Source organism: Acipenser ruthenus, chromosome 2, assembly GCF_902713425.1.
Source record: "Acipenser ruthenus chromosome 2, fAciRut3.2 maternal haplotype, whole genome shotgun sequence".
Taxonomy (NCBI): Eukaryota; Metazoa; Chordata; class Actinopteri; order Acipenseriformes; family Acipenseridae; genus Acipenser; species Acipenser ruthenus.
The window spans coordinates 99588820-99606371 of record NC_081190.1 but is presented as its reverse complement, the minus strand read 5'-3'; the positions used below and the strand labels follow the sequence as shown (position 1 = coordinate 99606371).

Below are 17552 nucleotides of genomic sequence, written 5' to 3'. Positions count from 1 at the left end.
ACAGTATTGAACATGCCCCCGGCTGGAAGCTTCTGGGAGAGCTGTCAATTTGTTGTCCTGTGCGTGAGTGTAGTGCTGCTTGAAAACTCCCGCCCCTCGCTGGATTGAAACTGGACATTTACATAACCTGTGCAGGGAGGTGCTGTTTACCTGTATTTTACTTCATGGCTCACATTTCCTAAAGCGTAAGGGTTTCTGTATGGATCACGTGTGTTAGGTTTAATTTCGAGTTTTATGTTTTGTTTTATATTTGTATTTAATGATCTTTTGGAATACTGAAGTTATTACAGTAATGATGCTGTGCACAATGGTAGTAGTAGTAGCTGTGTGTGTGTGGTCCTGTTGGATGTGCCTAATCTTGTTCTGTCTAGGAAACTGACAGGCTAATTAAGGGACAAACGAATAATACAGTACTAAGTTTTCTGCTTATTATGCAAAGGCTGCCCTTCGAATCGGTGATATCATGGGGCAAGTTCAGCATAGAAGAGGGATTCTTGGTCTCAGTTCAGCTCCTCCTACATGGCACAAGGCAGCGTCAGCTCAACAGAGGAAGCTGGTGGTCAACGAGGTGCAAAAACAGGAGGAGAGGATGAGGTGCGTAAAGGCCGTTTCCCAGGCCAAGCAGGGAGAATGGATGAGATGGGAGAGTGTGGAACAACGCAAGATATACGTATTACCATGCATGAGCCTTGCTATTGGCCCGCACACGTGGAGCCCAGAGCTGCTTAAATGTTAACGTTTGTGACAAATTAGAGATCTGGAAATCCCTCCCCCAACCTGTCATTGCATGAATGATATTAACTTAATACTATGAAAGAGATAAACCAAGATTGTCGTTCGCTTACGGCCATACCACCTTGAGAATGCCCGATCTCGTCTGATCTCGGAAGCTAAGCAAGGTCGGGCCTGGTTAGTAGTTGGAGATTATATATATATATATATATATATATATATATATATATACACACACACACATACACACACACACAGACGTGCTCAAATTTGTTGGTACCCTTACAGCTCACTGAAATAATGCTTCATTCCTCCGGAATGATGAAATTAAAAGCTATTTTATCATGTATACTTGCATGCCTTTGGTATGTTATAGAATAAAGCAAAGAAGCTGTGAAAAGAGATGAATTATTGCTTATTCTACAAAGATATTCTAAAATGGCCTGGACACATTTGTTGGTACCCCTTAGAAAAGATATAAATAATTGGATTATAGTGATATTTCAAACTAATTAGTTTCTTTAATTAGTATCACACATGTCTCCAATCTTGTAATCAGTCATTCAGCCTATTTAAATGGAGAAAAGTAGTCACTGTGCTGTTTGGTATCATTGTGTGCACCACACTGAACATGGACCGGAGAAAGCAAAGGAGAGAGTTGTCTGAGGAGATCAGAAAGAAAATAATAGACAAGCATGGTAAAGGTAAAGGCTACAAGACCATCTCCAAGCAGCTTGATGTTCCTGTGACAACAGTTGCAAATATTATTAAGAAGTTTAAGGTCCATGGAACTGTAGCCAACCTCCCTGGGCGGGGCCGCAAGAGGAAAATTGACCCCAGATTGAACAGAAGGATAGTGCGAATGGTAGAAAAAGAACCAAGGATAACTGCCAAAGAGATACAAGCTGAACTCCAAGGTGAAGGTACGTCAGTTTCTGATCGCACTATCCGTCGCTTTTTGAGCGAAAGTGGGCTCCATGGAAGAAGACCCAGGAGGACTCCACTTTTGACAGAAAAACATAAAAAAGCCAGACTGGAATTTGCTAAAATGCATATTGACAAGCCACAATCCTTCTGGGAGAATGTCCTTTGGAAAGATGAGTCAAAACTGGAGCTTTTTGGCAAGTCACATCAGCTCTATATCCACAGATGAAAAAATGAAGCTTCCAAAGAAAAGAACACCATACAGTGCCTTGCGAAAGTATTCGGCCCCCTTGAACTTTGCGACCTTTTGCCACATTTCAGGCTTCAAACATAAAGATATGAAACTGTAATTTTTTGTGAAGAATCAACAACAAGTGGGACACAATCATGAAGTGGAACGAAATTTATTGGATATTTCAAACTTTTTTAACAAATAAAAAACTGAAAAATTGGGCGTGCAAAATTATTCAGCCCCCTTAAGTTAATACTTTGTGATTACAGCTGTAAGTAGCTTGGGGTATGTCTCTATCAGTTTTGCACATCGAGAGACTGACATTTTTGCCCATTCCTCCTTGCAAAACAGCTCGAGCTCAGTGAGGTTGGATGGAGAGCATTTGTGAACAGCAGTTTTCAGTTCTTTCCACAGATTCTCGATTGGATTCAGGTCTGGACTTTGACTTGGCCATTCTAACACCTGGATATGTTTATTTGTGAACCATTCCATTGTAGATTTTGCTTTATGTTTTGGATCATTGTCTTGTTGGAAGACAAATCTCCATCCCAGTCTCAGGTCTTTTGCAGACTCCATCAGGTTTTCTTCCAGAATGGTCCTGTATTTGGCTCCATCCATCTTCCCATCAATTTTAACCATCTTCCCTGTCCCTGCTGAAGAAAAGCAGGCCCAAACCATGATGCTGCCACCACCATGTTTGACAGTGGGGATGGTGTGTTCAGGGTGATGAGCTGTGTTGCTTTTACGCCAAACATAACGTTTTGCATTGTTGCCAAAAAGTTCGATTTTGGTTTCATCTGACCAGAGCACCTTCTTCCACATGTTTGGTGTGTCTCCCAGGTGGCTTGTGGCAAACTGTAAACGACACTTTTTATGGATATCTTTAAGAAATGGCTTTCTTCTTGCCACTCTTCCATAAAGGCCAGATTTGTGCAGTATACGACTGATTGTTGTCCTATGGACAGAGTCTCCCACCTCAGCTGTAGATCTCTGCAGTTCATCCAGAGTGATCATGGGTCTCTTGGCTGCATCTCTGATCAGTCTTCTCCTTGTATGAGCTGAAAGTTTAGAGGGATGGCCAGGTCTTGGTAGATTTGCAGTGGTCTGATACTCCTTCCATTTCAATATTATCGCTTGCACAGTGCTCCTTGGGATGTTTAAAGCTTGGGAAATCTTTTTGTATCCAAATCCGGCTTTAAACTTCTCCACAACAGTATCTCGGACCTGCCTGGTGTGTTCCTTGTTCTTCATGATGCTCTCTGCGCTTTAAACGGATCTCTGAGACTATCACAGTGCAGGTGCATTTATACGGAGACTTGATTACACACAGGTGGATTCTATTTATCATCATTAGTCATTTAGGTCAACATTGGATCATTCAGAGATCCTCACTGAACTTCTGGAGAGAGTTTGCTGCACTGAAAGTAAAGGGGCTGAATAATTTTGAACGCCCAATTTTTCAGTTTTTTATTTGTTAAAAAAGTTTGAAATATCCAATAAATTTCGTTCCACTTCATGATTGTGTCCCACTTGTTGATTCTTCGCAAAAAATTACAGTTTCATATCTTTATGTTTGAAGCCTGAAATGTGGCAAAAGGTCGCAAAGTTCAAGGGGGCCGAATACTTTCGCAAGGCACTGTACCTACAGTGAAACATGGAGGAGGCTCGGTTATGTTTTGGGGCTGCTTTGCTGCGCCTGGCACAGGGTGCCTTGAATCTGTGCAGGGCACAATGAAATCTCAAGACTATCAAGGCTTTCTGGAGCGAAACGTACTGCCCAGTGTCAGAAAGCTCTGTCTCAGTCGCAGGTCATGGGTCCTCCAACAGGATAATGACCCAAAACACACAGCTAAAAGCACCCAAGAATGGATAAGAACAAAACATTGGACTATTCTGAAGTGGCCTTCTATGAGTCCTGATCTGAATCCTATCGAACATCATTGGAAAGAGCTGAAACTTGCAGTCTGGAGAAGGCACCCATCAAACGTGAGACAGCTGGAGCAGTTTGCTCAGGAAGAGTGGGCCAAACTACCTGTTAACAGGTGCAGAAGTCTCATTGAGAGCTACAGAAAACATTTGATTGCAGTGATTGCCTCTAAACGTTGTGCAACAAACTATTAGGTTAGCAGTCCCATCATTTTTGTCCATGCCATTTTCATTTGTTTTATTATTTACAATATTAAGTTGAATAAAAAAATCAAAAACAAAGTCTGATTTCTATTAAATATGGAATAAACAATGGTGGATGCCAATTAGTTTTGTCAGTTTCAAGTTATTTCAGAGAAAATTGTGCATTCTTTGTTTTTTGTGGAAGGGTACCAACAAATTTGAGCACATCTGTATATATATATATATATATATATATATATGGTATTCGTTCTGCGCGAAGAATTAACAAATGCCCTCAAAGCTGACAAAATTAAAATTCTTCTGTTGCGATTCTAATTTAAACAACCTTTCAAGATAAAAAATGTAGTCCAATTTAGTACCTACATCTGGTACATCATCTTGTTTTAGACATCAATTCTTTTTTTACTTTCTCTGCCTTTGTAAGTGTGTTTTGTGTAGTCAACTTTTAATTGGGAGTACCCAAATATGAAATCCAAATCAATAAGGTGAACCGAAAGGAGATCCTCCCCAGCAATCTACCAATAAGAGTTTCCAAACGAGGTTAATCTTATAGATGTAAATTGCACGAATATTAATCATTAAGAATTATGCAAGTTACATTTCTTTTATTAAGTTTTTAAGTTCCCTCCGTACATCTTTGAGGGGCGGTAGCTCCATGTTAACAGTGCACCCTAACACACTATATCGTACACACGTGACGTCTACACATACAGCACCTAGAGAACCGCCTCTCAATCTTGTGATGAAACTTGGCTGCGACACAAGCTATTGGGAATATCTAAAAGGAGTTGTCTGGCACAATGACATTTTTACATGTGTATCCAGTGAATGTGGGTAGTGGGGTGATAAACCTTTTAATGATACCAATAGCAATTATTTTTATTTACAGCTTTTGGCGGAGGGATATAAACAGTATTCTGGATATTATTGCAGTAACTATTTCTTACTGACTTCTTAATCCGAGAGTCTGTGTAACCGTGGTGCTTCTTGAGGTGACAGGGCTGAAAAAGGGTTTGAATTGTACCTCAATACTGCTGAATCAGGCTGAATCTTTGCAAAAAAACATTTAAATGTGTAAAGAAACATTTTGAAGAGAAGATTTCAAAGTTGTGTAAGCTGAGAAACAGTAATATGATTTGAAGGGGCTGGTGAAACCAGTTTTAGAAAGACTGAAAAAAGAAGGATTCACAGAAATGCACAGTATACAATTTCTTCTTGTGTTTATTGGAATGCTGCGTTTCTTACTGTAAGACCAGTACAGCACTCCCATGGTGGCTAGAAGAGCAACTGCCAGTTCAACCAGCTGCCTGAATACAGAAACTAAATGTACTATGGCTGAGCATTCATAAAACTGAACTTTTCTCCCCCCCCTCCCCAATAGAGCTTCGATTTAGAAAAATCTATTATACATCTTAGACAGAGTGCGTACCAGAAGAAAGGCCTATTTCATTTTTGTGTACAAAAAAAAAAAAAACAATAGAAAAGAGCCTTGAACTATTACTGTAATGCAACATACTTTACAAAATGAATTACATCTCTCAATGAAGGCACCAGATAACCAAGACACCAAACTGAGCTACTAAGATGTGAACCAAACCCAAGCTTTACCAGATGTTGAAACAAACAAACAAAGAAACATGTTCTACAAACGGAAAGCAGCTACATATTGTTTTAATGCAACCTACTGGAGAATCTGTTTGGGATCATTCTGTTAGTTGGAGGGGTAGTCAGTTTTCCTTTCACTATCTTCCAAATTGTTCACATTTTAGTTATATTGCTGTTAAAAAATATAAATGAATAAGGTATAATCTACTAGAATTCAATACCAATATAAACCTTATTTAATCATCTAAAACATGGGTTAAATTCACCATGGTAAAACATCTGTCACTATAAAGCAGTGTTGCACTGGACTGTTTACTTAAGATAAATAAAAATAACATTCTTATAATCATAACTGAATTACTGGCATCAATGGGTCCTAGTCACAAAGTTTCATCAATTAAACTGTTTTGATGTAATACCCAACTTTTCTAAATGTTGTTTTTCCTTTAACGGTCCAGAAAAAGTAGAAAAAAGCCATTTAAAAAAAAAAAAAAGTAATCTAAGAATTTGTGATTTTTTACATTTATTTATCTTAACAAGCAGAATGCACAGCTGTTCACCCCTGGTGAAAAAAACAAGTAAACTGTGCTTGAAGGAGTTCTACACTTTAACAGATAAAATGATGTCATTCCACTATTTACAATTCTGGTGTTGTATAGTTTCAGTTTTTTTTTTTAAAGCAGCAGTTTAACGAAGATATCTGCATTTTGATGGGCAAAAAGCAAACAATTCAGACACTGTCAACGTTGCCGCAAAAAAACACCCTACCTTTCACCATGTATTTAAAGAGTGGGTATAGTTACCAATAAGAAAACCAGTTCTAAAAAGTAATAATAATGTGTTCATATCACTTAAGAGCAAATCATTCCAGCCCAGATGATGTACGTTGGGGTATTCTGGACTCTAGCCCTCAGATACCTGTACCAGTCCAGGCTATTTGTTTTAAATGTGTATTGTTTTCCAGTTCACATAAAAAGAGAGCCCTCTTTAAACAGATCATATCTACACAGACTGCTCCAGGTACATCAGACACCGACATCATAAAAAAAAAAAAAAAAAAAAACACTGGAGCCCAGAACCATTACAACTGCTTTTAGATGTGTCACATAAATATAACTGTTATTGCATCTGGCCTACACTCTACAAGCTTGATTTGCCCCCCAAAGAAGTCCTTTAGGTCACTCAAGACACGTTGGTTATAGGTTTGTATTTCTTGAGTCTGGTCCACTGGCCTGTGGAATAGTTCATCTCAAAAACTGTGTCGACGAGCATGGTGGTGCTGCCAGTGCCGTCTGCCTTTGGTAAAACTTCAGTGTGTTCACTGAGCTTAATCTGAATGATGTCGCCCTGCTCCGGGCAAGGGTTTTCTGTAAACAAATGTAAATAAGTAACACTTGATAAAACAAAAATACAAATCTGGTTAATAGTGATGGTAAAGCAAAAAAAAAAAAAAACAATCAATCATTTTTTGTAACGGCAGGTAATGTTTAATTGACAAATACAGTGAAGACTCTTGTTGGTCTGCCTTTCTAGAATTGCTATAGTAGAGAGACACCTTGTGGACAACTTGGGCACTGCATGCCACATGATACTGTGTTCAGTGAATTTAAACGTTGTCTGTTAAAAACAAATAATAAAATATAAACCAAACGTTTGCTTGAGCCATGTGTTACTGTTAATACCAACTGGAAGTACAAAACAACTGAGAATAAATAACTATACCACAGTTGCTGCAGCTAAAGTTTATTACAATGAAAGTAGGTCCACAAACTGGGAGACACAGCACATAGTTCAGGAATAAAATGCGCTTTACAAAGTATAGAACGGACGTATTTATTAACATACCTCGAGATCCTGCCATGAACCCCAGTATCAGGGCCTTCTCCGGTCTTGTGACCTTGTTAGCCGTCTTGAACATTTCTTGCGCAGCGTACATCTGTTCTCTCTGTGGAAGGGACAGTTCAAAATGACCTCTCCCAAATGAACCAAACAATTCAGTTGTATGGTCTTAAATAAGCATGGTGTGTCTGTTGTTGACAATGTGCCACAAAATTAATCATTGTGTGGTACTTACAATGTAGAGCAAGCTTAGTTTTGGGTTGCAGTGAGGGACAGGCAGCGTTTGGGTAGAGTGCGGTACTTACAGTGAGGGACAGGCAGCGTTTGGGTAGAGTGCGGTACTTGCAGTGAGGGACAGGCAGCGTTTGGGTAGAGTGCGGTACTTGCAGTGAGGGACAGGCAGCGTTTGGGTAGAGTGCGGTACTTACAGTGAGGGACAGGCAGCGTTTGGGTAGAGTGCGGTACTTGCAGTGAGGGACAGGCAGCGTTTGGGTAGAGTGCGGTACTTACAGTGAGGGACAGGCAGCGTTTGGGTAGAGTGCGGTACTTACAGTGAGGGACAGGCAGCGTTTGGGTAGAGTGCGGTACTTACAGTGAGGGACAGGCAGCGTTTGGGTACAGTGCGGTACTTGGTGAGGGACAGGCGGGTGCTCGCACAGTGAGGGACAGGCGGGTGCTCGCACAGTGAGGGACAGGCGGGTGCTCGCACAGTGAGGGACAGGCGGGTACTAACAGTGAGGGACAGGCTCTTCTTGGGTTGCTGCTGCTGTGGCGGGGGTTGCGGTTGCTGCACGGCGGGTTGTGGTGCCGCGGCTGGGGGAGTGCTGGGGGTCGGGGTGCTGCTGGCGGCAGGCGGAGAAGTGGGTGTTGAGGGGCTGGTGCTGCTGTTGTACATGGGCGTCCTCTGCTTGAACTGGCTGGGCAGTGTGCTGTTGGGGGTCGTGGGCTCCTCTGGCTGCCGGCTGGTCTGTAGCGCCTCCCGGACCGAACCTGCTGTGTTAGCTGGGGAGAGAAGAACGAACATGAGTGTGCTTTAAAATGCTATACAAATGATCTAGTTACCCAAATAATACCCTCAATTAACTGCTCTAACCGAGGAGTTTAAGTGCGCCAAGGTCAGACTGGATATGACATTAGTAGAGTCACGCGATAAATGCGTAAGGGAGGCAGCACCTGTGTTGAAAACTGGAAGAAAGTGGGCGGCAAAGAAAGCTGTGGAAGATGCAAAGGCTGCCCTTCGAATTGGTGATATCATGGGGCAAGTTCAGCATGGAAGAGGGGGTCTTGGTTTCAGTTCAACTCCTCCTACATGGCACAAGGCGGCCCCAGCTCAAAGAAGGAAGCTGGTAGTCAACGAGGTGCAAAAGCAGGAGGAGAGGATGAGGTGTATAAAGGCCATTTCCCAGGCCAAGCAGGGAGAATGGATGAGATGGGAGAGTGTGGAACAACGCAAGATTTTCTGGCAAGACCTATGGACAATGGAACAGAGCAGGATCAGTTTCCTCATCAGGTCAACATATGATGTTCTCCCATCACCACAAACCTAAACCTCTAGGTAGAAGAGGATCCCTTATGTCCTTTGTGTTCATCACCTGCAACGTGAAGACACATTTTGACAGGATGTAAGGTGACTCTTAGCCAAGGACTGTTTACTTGGCACCATGACCAGGTGCTGCATTGTTTGGCCTTAGCATTGGAAGACAAGCGAAACATGACCAGTAAGTTGCCACCAGTTCCATCAAAACATTACATACAAAAGACAACATTCCTCCACCCAGGAGAGCAACCGCCAAGAAAAGGTGTTAAAACCAAGCCTCGCCCAGGACAACTGGAAGCTGTTGGTCAACGGCTTATTTTTCCACCTGAGATTGCCACCACTAACCTTCGACCAGATATTGTCTTGTGGTCTGGATCAGCACACCTTGTTCACCTGGTAGAGTTAACAGTGCCATGGGGGGATGCTGTAGATGAGGCGTATGAGAGGAAGAAACTGCGGTATGCTCAACTAGCCGCTGAAGCGGAAAAGCGAGGATGGAGGGTATGGGTTTATCTAGTGGAGGTGGATTGTCGAGGATTTGTGGCACACTCTACAACCCGGTTTCTCAGAGACGTCGGATTCAGTGGCCAAGAGTTGCATCGCACAGTGAAGAACTTATCTGAAGCAGCAGAGAGGAGCAGCAATTGGCTGTGGTTGAGAGGGAAAGATTCTGGTTGGGGATCTCAAGTACAATAGAAAGAAAGAAACGCTGATGTACGGGTAAGTAAGCTGGGCTGAGTTGAGTGGGGGGGATGGAGAGGGGTGATGTTGGGAAGCCAGAATCACTGCCGAGCCCTCTTGAGGTGTCGTGGACTAGTCGACAAAACACTGAGGATGGAAGGTGCCCACTTGAAGACCCCAGAGATGTACCCTACTTAGCTCAATCCAGACGGTTTTCATGCTGATGCGCTGGGGAGACCGCATTGTGGTTGATCCCCGGAGCCAGCATCGCAGCCGTCGTGCGTGCTGATGCGCTATGGAGGTAAAATAAGCTGATCCCTGGAGCCAGCATTACACGTCAGCCATCAACACCAGCCAGAAGGATATCTGCATCATCATATGGAAGGAAACGCAAATGGATGGAGACACAGATGGATCACATTAGTTTACTGCAAAGCTACGTCTTAGTTGGTGCTTATCTTGGTGAGAGCTGAGTTCAAATCAGCATGAAGTTTTAACATCTACTCTCATGTAATGGAAATCTGCTTGTATGTGGTTTTATGTTGTCTAATTAAAGTGTTTGTCTGAAGATATGTTTTAAGGGGCTTAGTGGTCAGGTGGTTAAAGAAAAGCTCTTGTTACCGGGAGGTTCCTGGTTCAATCCCAGCTCAGCCACTGGCTCATTGTGTGTGACCCTGTCCCTGAGCAAGTCCCTTAACCTCCTTGTGCTCCTTCCTTCAAATGAGATGCAAAACCCAGGTCCTATTGTAAGTGACTCTGCAGCAGCAGCAGCAGCAGCAGCAGCAGTTGTGATGCACAGTTTATCTGTAAGTTGCTTTGAATAAAAAACATCAACTAAATAAATAAAACTGATAAGCTCGAAAATGATTTCCAGTTATTTAAAATAAAAATAAAAACTTTGATACAGACACTGCTGAGTCTTTACTTTTAGTCTTATCAATAAAAAATAACGAAACATGGAAATAGATATGCAGGAATCACGTAGCTATTTATTTGACATTCCGAAAGGTAAAAACATTGATAACATTGAGCTCCTTTTAAAGAAAACCTGACTCCCTGTGTGACGAAGCCGCCTGCCGGAGAATTGTTGAATAACTAGTGAGTGAGTGAGTTCCTTCCTCCGACGGGTTCGTGTTTGTTTCTGTCTTTGACCATAGTTTCAGGGGAGAGCGCGAACGCAGTCCCCCACTACCAGAAATTATGCAGTCGAGATTCCCGCATTTGGGGAATTCGCAGGGGTCAGCACAGCCGGAGTGCAATGGCCGAGCCTCGCCCTGGGTGAACCTTTCTTTTTTTCTTTTTTTCTTTTTTTAAGATTTATTAAGTTCTTAACAAAATTACAAATCAAAATAAAATGACATATGTATTATACAAAAGACCATCATATTGTTACATATTACAAACATATTGCAAAAATTAACCTCCATAAATGCCTTCCCCTCACCCTTGTGCCCTAATTCGATATCTCCTGCTCCCCCAGAACCAATCAGAACCGGATCCTCTAATTAAACTAACACCTAAGAACAATTTGGGAAATCATCTGCTCCTTCTCCAGCCCCCAAATTTTACTCACTTCTTCTCTGGATCTGTGCCCCACGTCTCGTGCCACGTAATCCTTTGCTACAGAAAGTGCTAAAGCATATACTGCTTCTGCTGGCAAATCACATTTCTTCCATTGCAGTATGTTCCTTGCTTTCCACAACGCATCTTTTGTGGAATTGATAATCGCCCAGATCTTACAAAATTTCTCTTTACTTATCTTTATACCTAATAATCCATAAAGGATGCCATGTTCTGTCAAGATTATCTTTCTCTCTATTTTCTCCAACCAGATACACATCTTCTGCCACACTTCCTGTGCAAAGGAACAAGACCACATCAAATGATGTACCGTCTCTTCCCCCCAACATCCTGGCCTTATGCAAACAGGACTAGCTGTTCCACCACGTCGATATAAAAAGCTTCTTAGAGGAAGACACTGGTGGACCACACTCCAAGCCAAATCCCTATGGGCATTCAAGAGATAGGAGGCAGATACATTTCTCCACACCGTCCTACAGTCCTCCTCCACTAATGTCCCAACTGGGAGCAAAGCTAACCCTTCTGTGCAAACTAGCTGTTCCAGGCGAGCACAAGATATCTCCTCTAGGGCAAGACTATTTACTTTATATTTAACAATGAATGTTTTTACAAAATTATAAATAAAAGGCCGTTGTTCTGCGTATGGCACCTTTAAACTCAACCGCATTTTCCATAACTGACAAATAATCCCTTTTAACCAAAACCCTGCAAAGAAAGTCCATTTCCTAAGACTTTGGTTTGTACAAACACACCCTTTAACCACACAAGTCACAAAAATACAATGCAGTTTTTTCCCCAAGTCAGGGACATTTTTCCCACCACAATTTAAAGTTTTATACATTATCTGTCTTTTAACCTTCTCACATTTACTGCCCCATAAAAACTGAAACATTGCTCTTTGTATAACAAAAAGACATTGGCGAGGTATTGGGAATATAGATGCTAAAAAAACCAGGGAAGACAACACCTCTGTCTTAATAACTAAAATCCTACCCGACAAAGTTAGTTCCCTCATACCCCACATACCAAGTTTCTGTTTTATTCTTGCAATTCTGCCCTCCCAATTCTTACTACTCATATTTGGCCCAAATAATACCCCTAAAATCTTTATGAAATCATACTTCTCCACTAAACCAAAATCAATCTTTGCTTCTTTCCAGTTTACATACCAGCATTCACTCTTCCCCATATTTATTTTGGATGAAGATGCTAAAGCAAATTTATCACAATGCCAAAAGACCTTGGTGACTGATGCATTGTCAGAACAGAAAACTGTTATGTCATCCATGTACAGGGTAACTTTAATATCCTGTTTCCCACTCCCAGGTGCAATTATTCCTGCAATACCACTGTCCTGCCTAATAGCACACGCCAAGGGCTCCATCCCCAACACAAAAAGTAATGGGGACAACGGACACCCCTGCCTTACCCCAGATAGTACCTTAAAAGGTTCAGACAAAACCCCATTTATTATTATCCTACTAAAACAATCCTTATACAACAAATGTATCCAGGAGCAGAAAGCAGGCCCAAAGTTCATTTTTACTAATATTGACATAATGAAGCTGTGGTTGAGACGATCAAAAGCCTTCTCCTGATCTAGACTTAAAAGACAAAGAGGCACATTCCTGTCCTTCGCATATTCTATTATATCTCTAACTAGAGCCAAATTATCAGCTAGTAACCGTCCTGGTATCCCGCAAGTTTGATCACTATTTACAACAGACGCAATTACAGATTGCAATCTTAAAAAAACTACCTTTGATAGGATCTTCAGGTCTACGCAAAGTAAAGTGACTGGCCTCCAATTCTTTATTTCTTTCTTGTCCCCTTTTTTATATAGTAAGGATATACAACCTTCTCTCATGGTTGATATCAATACACCTTTAGCCCAAGATTCATTATACACGTCCAAAAGATCCCCACCCACTAAATCCCCAAATAAGTCATAAAATTCGATTGGTAAACCATCTATCCCTGGTACCTTATTTTTTTTAAAGCTTTTTACAGCCCTCCCCAGTTCTTCTAAACTTATCTCTTTCTCTAACTTCTGTCTCTCAGTATCACTTAATTTTACATCAATTTTACTTAAATAAAATTCTAACCAGGAACCTTCTATTTCCTTCACATCATATAACTCTTCATAAAAGGACTTAGCACAACCCAGAACAGCCTCACTAGAGGATTGTTCTACCCCATTTATATCCAATAAACTATGAATGACTTTTTTCCCTGGATTCATTTTCTTAAAAAAGAAGCGAGTGCACTTTTCATTTTCCTCACAAAAACGGACCCTACTACGAAAAATAATACTCCTACTAAAAGACCTGTACAGTTTGGACATCTTCATTTTAGTTATAGTTATCTCATTAGCCACATCAAAACCATCTCTTAACATAATGTAGAGCCTCTGCAATTTACCCTGCAATTTCCCTAACTTATACCTTTCCCCTTTTGCAATTTTCCTCCCCTCGTTAATAAAAAAAACTTTCACTCTCTTTTTAACATCCTCCCACCATTCTCCCACAGAATTATACAAACATTTTACGGTCTGCCAGTTCCTATACATTCCTCTAAATCTTTGCACAATCTTCTCCTCTTTTAACAAAAGTACATTTAATTTCCAAACACCCTTCCCAAACTTAGTTTTAGCTTGAATATCCAACTCTGTATATAGTAAAGAATGGTCTGAAAAAAAGACTGGATAAAGACTAAAATCCTCAACCTTAATGTCTTTGGAAATGAAAAAATAATCAATGCGAGATCTAACTGAAAAGTTACTGCTTGACCATGTAAAAAAATCCGAATCTGAAACTCTTACTCCAAATACATCTTTTAAATGAAAGTCCTCAATAATGGTCTGAAGTACTCTCGAGCTGCCATCTAGATAAAACTCAGTTTGGGATTTTCTATCTTTTTTCGAAAGTAAACAATTAAAGTCACCACCAATTATAATATTGAAATTGCAAACTAAAAGTGGTGATAGCCTACTCAACAAATCCAACCTCTCCGTCAAATCCACGGGACAATAAACATTAATTAAACGCACCTTTACCCCACACCAATCTATATCCACCACCAACAACCTCCCATCCACCACCCTTCTTATTGCCATTATGTCGAACCCCTTCCCTTTAAACAAGATTGCCACACCCGCTGCTCTGTTACTGTTGTCACCCGACCATACTGACAACCCCGAATCCCACATTTCTTCATATTTACAATAATTATCTTGATAAGGGATCCAACATTCCTGTAACAAAAAAATATCACCTTTCCTCTTTTTCAAAAAGTCCAAGACCGAAAGACGTTTAACAGGGTCCTTAATGCTTCTAACATTGACCGATACTAATGAAAGTACCATTGAAACAAGGAAAAGAAAGCAACCCCGGACAGATATCAAGTCTGTTTTCTCCCGCTTCTCCCTTTTTTCTTTTTCTTCCCTTTTGTACTCTCCATGCCTTCACTAGTCTCTATTTTCATGTGAGTAGCAGACGCAAAAGTACTTACATTATCAGAGTCTAAAAAAGATTGCCCTGAAACCGAAGCAGAGTCCGAACCTGCTTCTGACTCTGAATTGTCTGCCCCCTCTTTGTCCTTCATCTTTCTTTTCCTGCTCTCGGAGGCAGAGAAATCCATTTCTCCTTCCTCCTCATCACTCTGCTCAGAAAACCTCAGCCCCGGTAAATCTGATGTCCCCGGTAAAAAATCAGTTTCGCCCAAATCCTGTTCAGCCTCAACAGACCCAAGTGCTTCCACCAAAAGGTTTACTTCTTCTAACACCTTAAGTTCATTTGATTGTTGAGCAAACTGGACATTGATTTCTGTTGCAAAACTACAATCTTCAGTAGTCTCCGACACTGGTGCTGACTCTGGCTCAGGATCTAGCTTTGGCCCTGGCTCCGATTCTGGCTCCTGAAATAGATTCTCCAGACCCTCCACGGGCAGTTCCAACACTGAAGTTGGTTCTGGATCCACCTCAGCGGAGGATTCTGTTGGCTTCTCTGACAAATTAACAGCTCTCTGTTTCTTAACTCGATTAGCGTATGCAAAAGGACAGTCTCTGAAAACGTGATTTGACTCCCCACATAGGTTGCACTTCAAGGGGAGTTTACATTCATTGGGAAAATGGCCAAAAGCACCACAATTCCTGCAAAACTTCTGATCACAAGTGGCTGAAAAATGCCCAGTTTGTCCACAAGATCTGCATACTTTCGGCTGACCCATATAGAACACATATCCTCTACAAGAACCTATTTGAATAGTGTTAGGTAAGTGCTTGTAGTCTCCACTTACAATGTCTCTACGAAGTTTAACTTGAAACTTCCTTTCCCCGGTTTTCACGCCATCCTCGTCTTTTACCGTCGAGCCAACAATCACATCACAATATTGTGACAGCCAGGTTAAAATATCCTCATATTGTACCAGCTCCGAAAACATTACCACATGGATTACTTTTAACTCCCTTCTTGTCAATGGAACCATAGCAATATTCTTAAACTGGTCTCCAAATTTTTTAAACTTTTCTAAACAAACTTCAAACATGGCAAAAGTGGAAAAAATAACTTCAAAAGTTTTCTTACCAGGAAAGGCAAAGATGAAATCCAGATTTCTAGGGTGAAAACCCAGTCCTTTTTGCAACACATTCCTACTAAACTCCAATCGGTCCATAGCCAAGTCATTCAAAAGCTCAAAACGAATAGCATTCCGTCGCACTCCAAAAGCCGACATCTTCAAACGGCAGGTCCTCCAAAACAAAGGAACAAAAAAGGAATTCCTCAAAATCCATCCAACGAAATAGAATGAAAAATCCAACGTTCCTTCATGATCATGGTATCTCCCCTGCCAGGTAAGTATGAGTTGTACACATTGCGAGTCGTCACCCGTCCACAAGAGACATTTTTCAAAGAAACGGTGCCTACATCTGCAATTTAAAGAAACACTCTTTTCCTAATATAACATTTTCATTGTTATCATATCGCACTTTCCAGTCTGTTGGGTGTAATGGGTTCCTTCAGTTTTCAGTATAAGTATTTATAAATTGCATTCCCGTAATGCCTCTCGGTATATATTTGCATGCGCCTTTATCATTGGAGGACAAGATGCCAGGATTTACACAGGACGACGTCATTCGTGCAGCAGCATGTGAGATGTTCCGCAAAAGAAGCGACGGGTCTGTATACACGTCTGCGTAAACGAAATAAAAAAAAAATGTAACAAATGTACGACTTTCAAAAAGAAAGCAAGCAAAACATTGGTCAAACATTTGTTAAGGTCACACATAATATAAATAAACTCGAACGAATGAACGGGTCACTAAATCCGTTCTTGGTTGATATGCTCGTTTTGTTCTCTTGTTTGGCACAATAATCTAAACACGCAGTTTGTGGCTTTAAAACATGTCTCGTTCTGTTACTATAAAAAGTACTTCATCAACTTTTATTTCTTTTTTTAATTCATTAAACTAACCATAACTAGCAAAACTCATCAGTACTTTTGTCTTAACCCTGATCACATTTGTTTGTATCGGACCGCTACTGGTAGTTTCGGCTTAGAATATAATACGATAACCCTTTCTGTCCTAACTCAGTTTTCAAAACCAGTAAAGGCCGATACAATACTTGTTCGTGTGTGGAATGGGACAAAAAAAAAACCAAAAAAAGAAAACGATGTTTAGACTTACAGCTTCCAGGTTAGTAACATAAATAACAAGGGAAATAGCGCCCCCTGTCAAGCTGCAGAAAGAAAAGCTTACAGCACCTGGTATTCCCAGGCGGTCTCCCATCCAAGTACTAACCAGGCCCGACCTTGCTTAGCTTCCGAGATCAGACGAGATCGGGCGTTCTCAAGGTGGTATGGCCGTAAGCGAACGACAATCTTGGTTTATCTCTTTCATAGTATTAAGTTAATATCATTCATGCAATGACAGGTTGGGGGAGGGATTTCCAGATCTCTAATTTGTCACAAACGTTAACATTTAAGCAGCTCTGGGCTCCACGTGTGCGGGCCCGTGTGTCTGTGTGTGTATATATATATATATAACAGCGTTAAAAGTGCCATTAGATTCTTGCGAAATTGTATGTTCACAAAGTAGTAGCCACACGTTGGCATTGAAAGTGTTAAGTTCTCAAAGGCATCCATTTTGTATATTACCCTCTTTTAGTTTGAATCTGCAGCAGTGTTGTAATGGATCTCAGCTGTACTACTGAGCTGTGTTGCCGTTGGAGGACTGTATGCCCTGAAACCAATTTGATGTTTATTCTACAAAATAAATCCCCCTTTCAAACAACT

At 41.0% G+C, this 17552-nt stretch overlaps 1 protein-coding gene, 1 non-coding gene and 1 pseudogene across 2 annotated transcripts; all 3 read right to left on the bottom strand.

Annotated features, from left to right (window-relative positions):
- Positions 1-5605: 5605 nt before the first annotated feature.
- Positions 5606-16105, bottom strand: LOC117963064 (negative elongation factor A-like). Its single transcript, XM_059004617.1, has 4 exons — positions 15845-16105; positions 8196-8464; positions 7469-7568; positions 5606-6990 (listed from the first exon to the last, which is right to left on the bottom strand). The coding sequence occupies exons 1-4, from the start codon at positions 15990-15992 to the stop codon at positions 6806-6808; spliced, it is 702 nt and encodes a 233-aa protein (XP_058860600.1). The 5' UTR covers positions 15993-16105; the 3' UTR covers positions 5606-6805.
- Positions 10841-10980, bottom strand: LOC117970098 (U1 spliceosomal RNA; annotated as a pseudogene).
- A 904-nt stretch (positions 16106-17009) lies between the features above and the next one.
- On the bottom strand, positions 17010-17128 carry LOC117395651 (5S ribosomal RNA). The gene has a single exon (XR_004543585.2). It is a non-coding gene; the product is annotated as a 5S ribosomal RNA (ribosomal RNA).
- Positions 17129-17552: the final 424 nt, after the last annotated feature.

Bases quoted from the DNA above. Each gene is read 5' to 3' on its own strand.
- LOC117963064 (XM_059004617.1), bottom strand. From the start codon at position 15,992: ATGTCGGCTTTTGGAGTGCGACGGAATGCTATTCGTTTTGAGCTTTTG. The intron at 7,569-8,195 runs GTTAGTACCCGC...TCCCTTCCACAG, and splicing joins AGAAGAGCCTGTCCCTCACT to AGAGAACAGATGTACGCTGC. The intron at 6,991-7,468 runs GTATGTTAATAA...ATTTGTTTACAG, and splicing joins GTTCATGGCAGGATCTCGAG to AAAACCCTTGCCCGGAGCAG.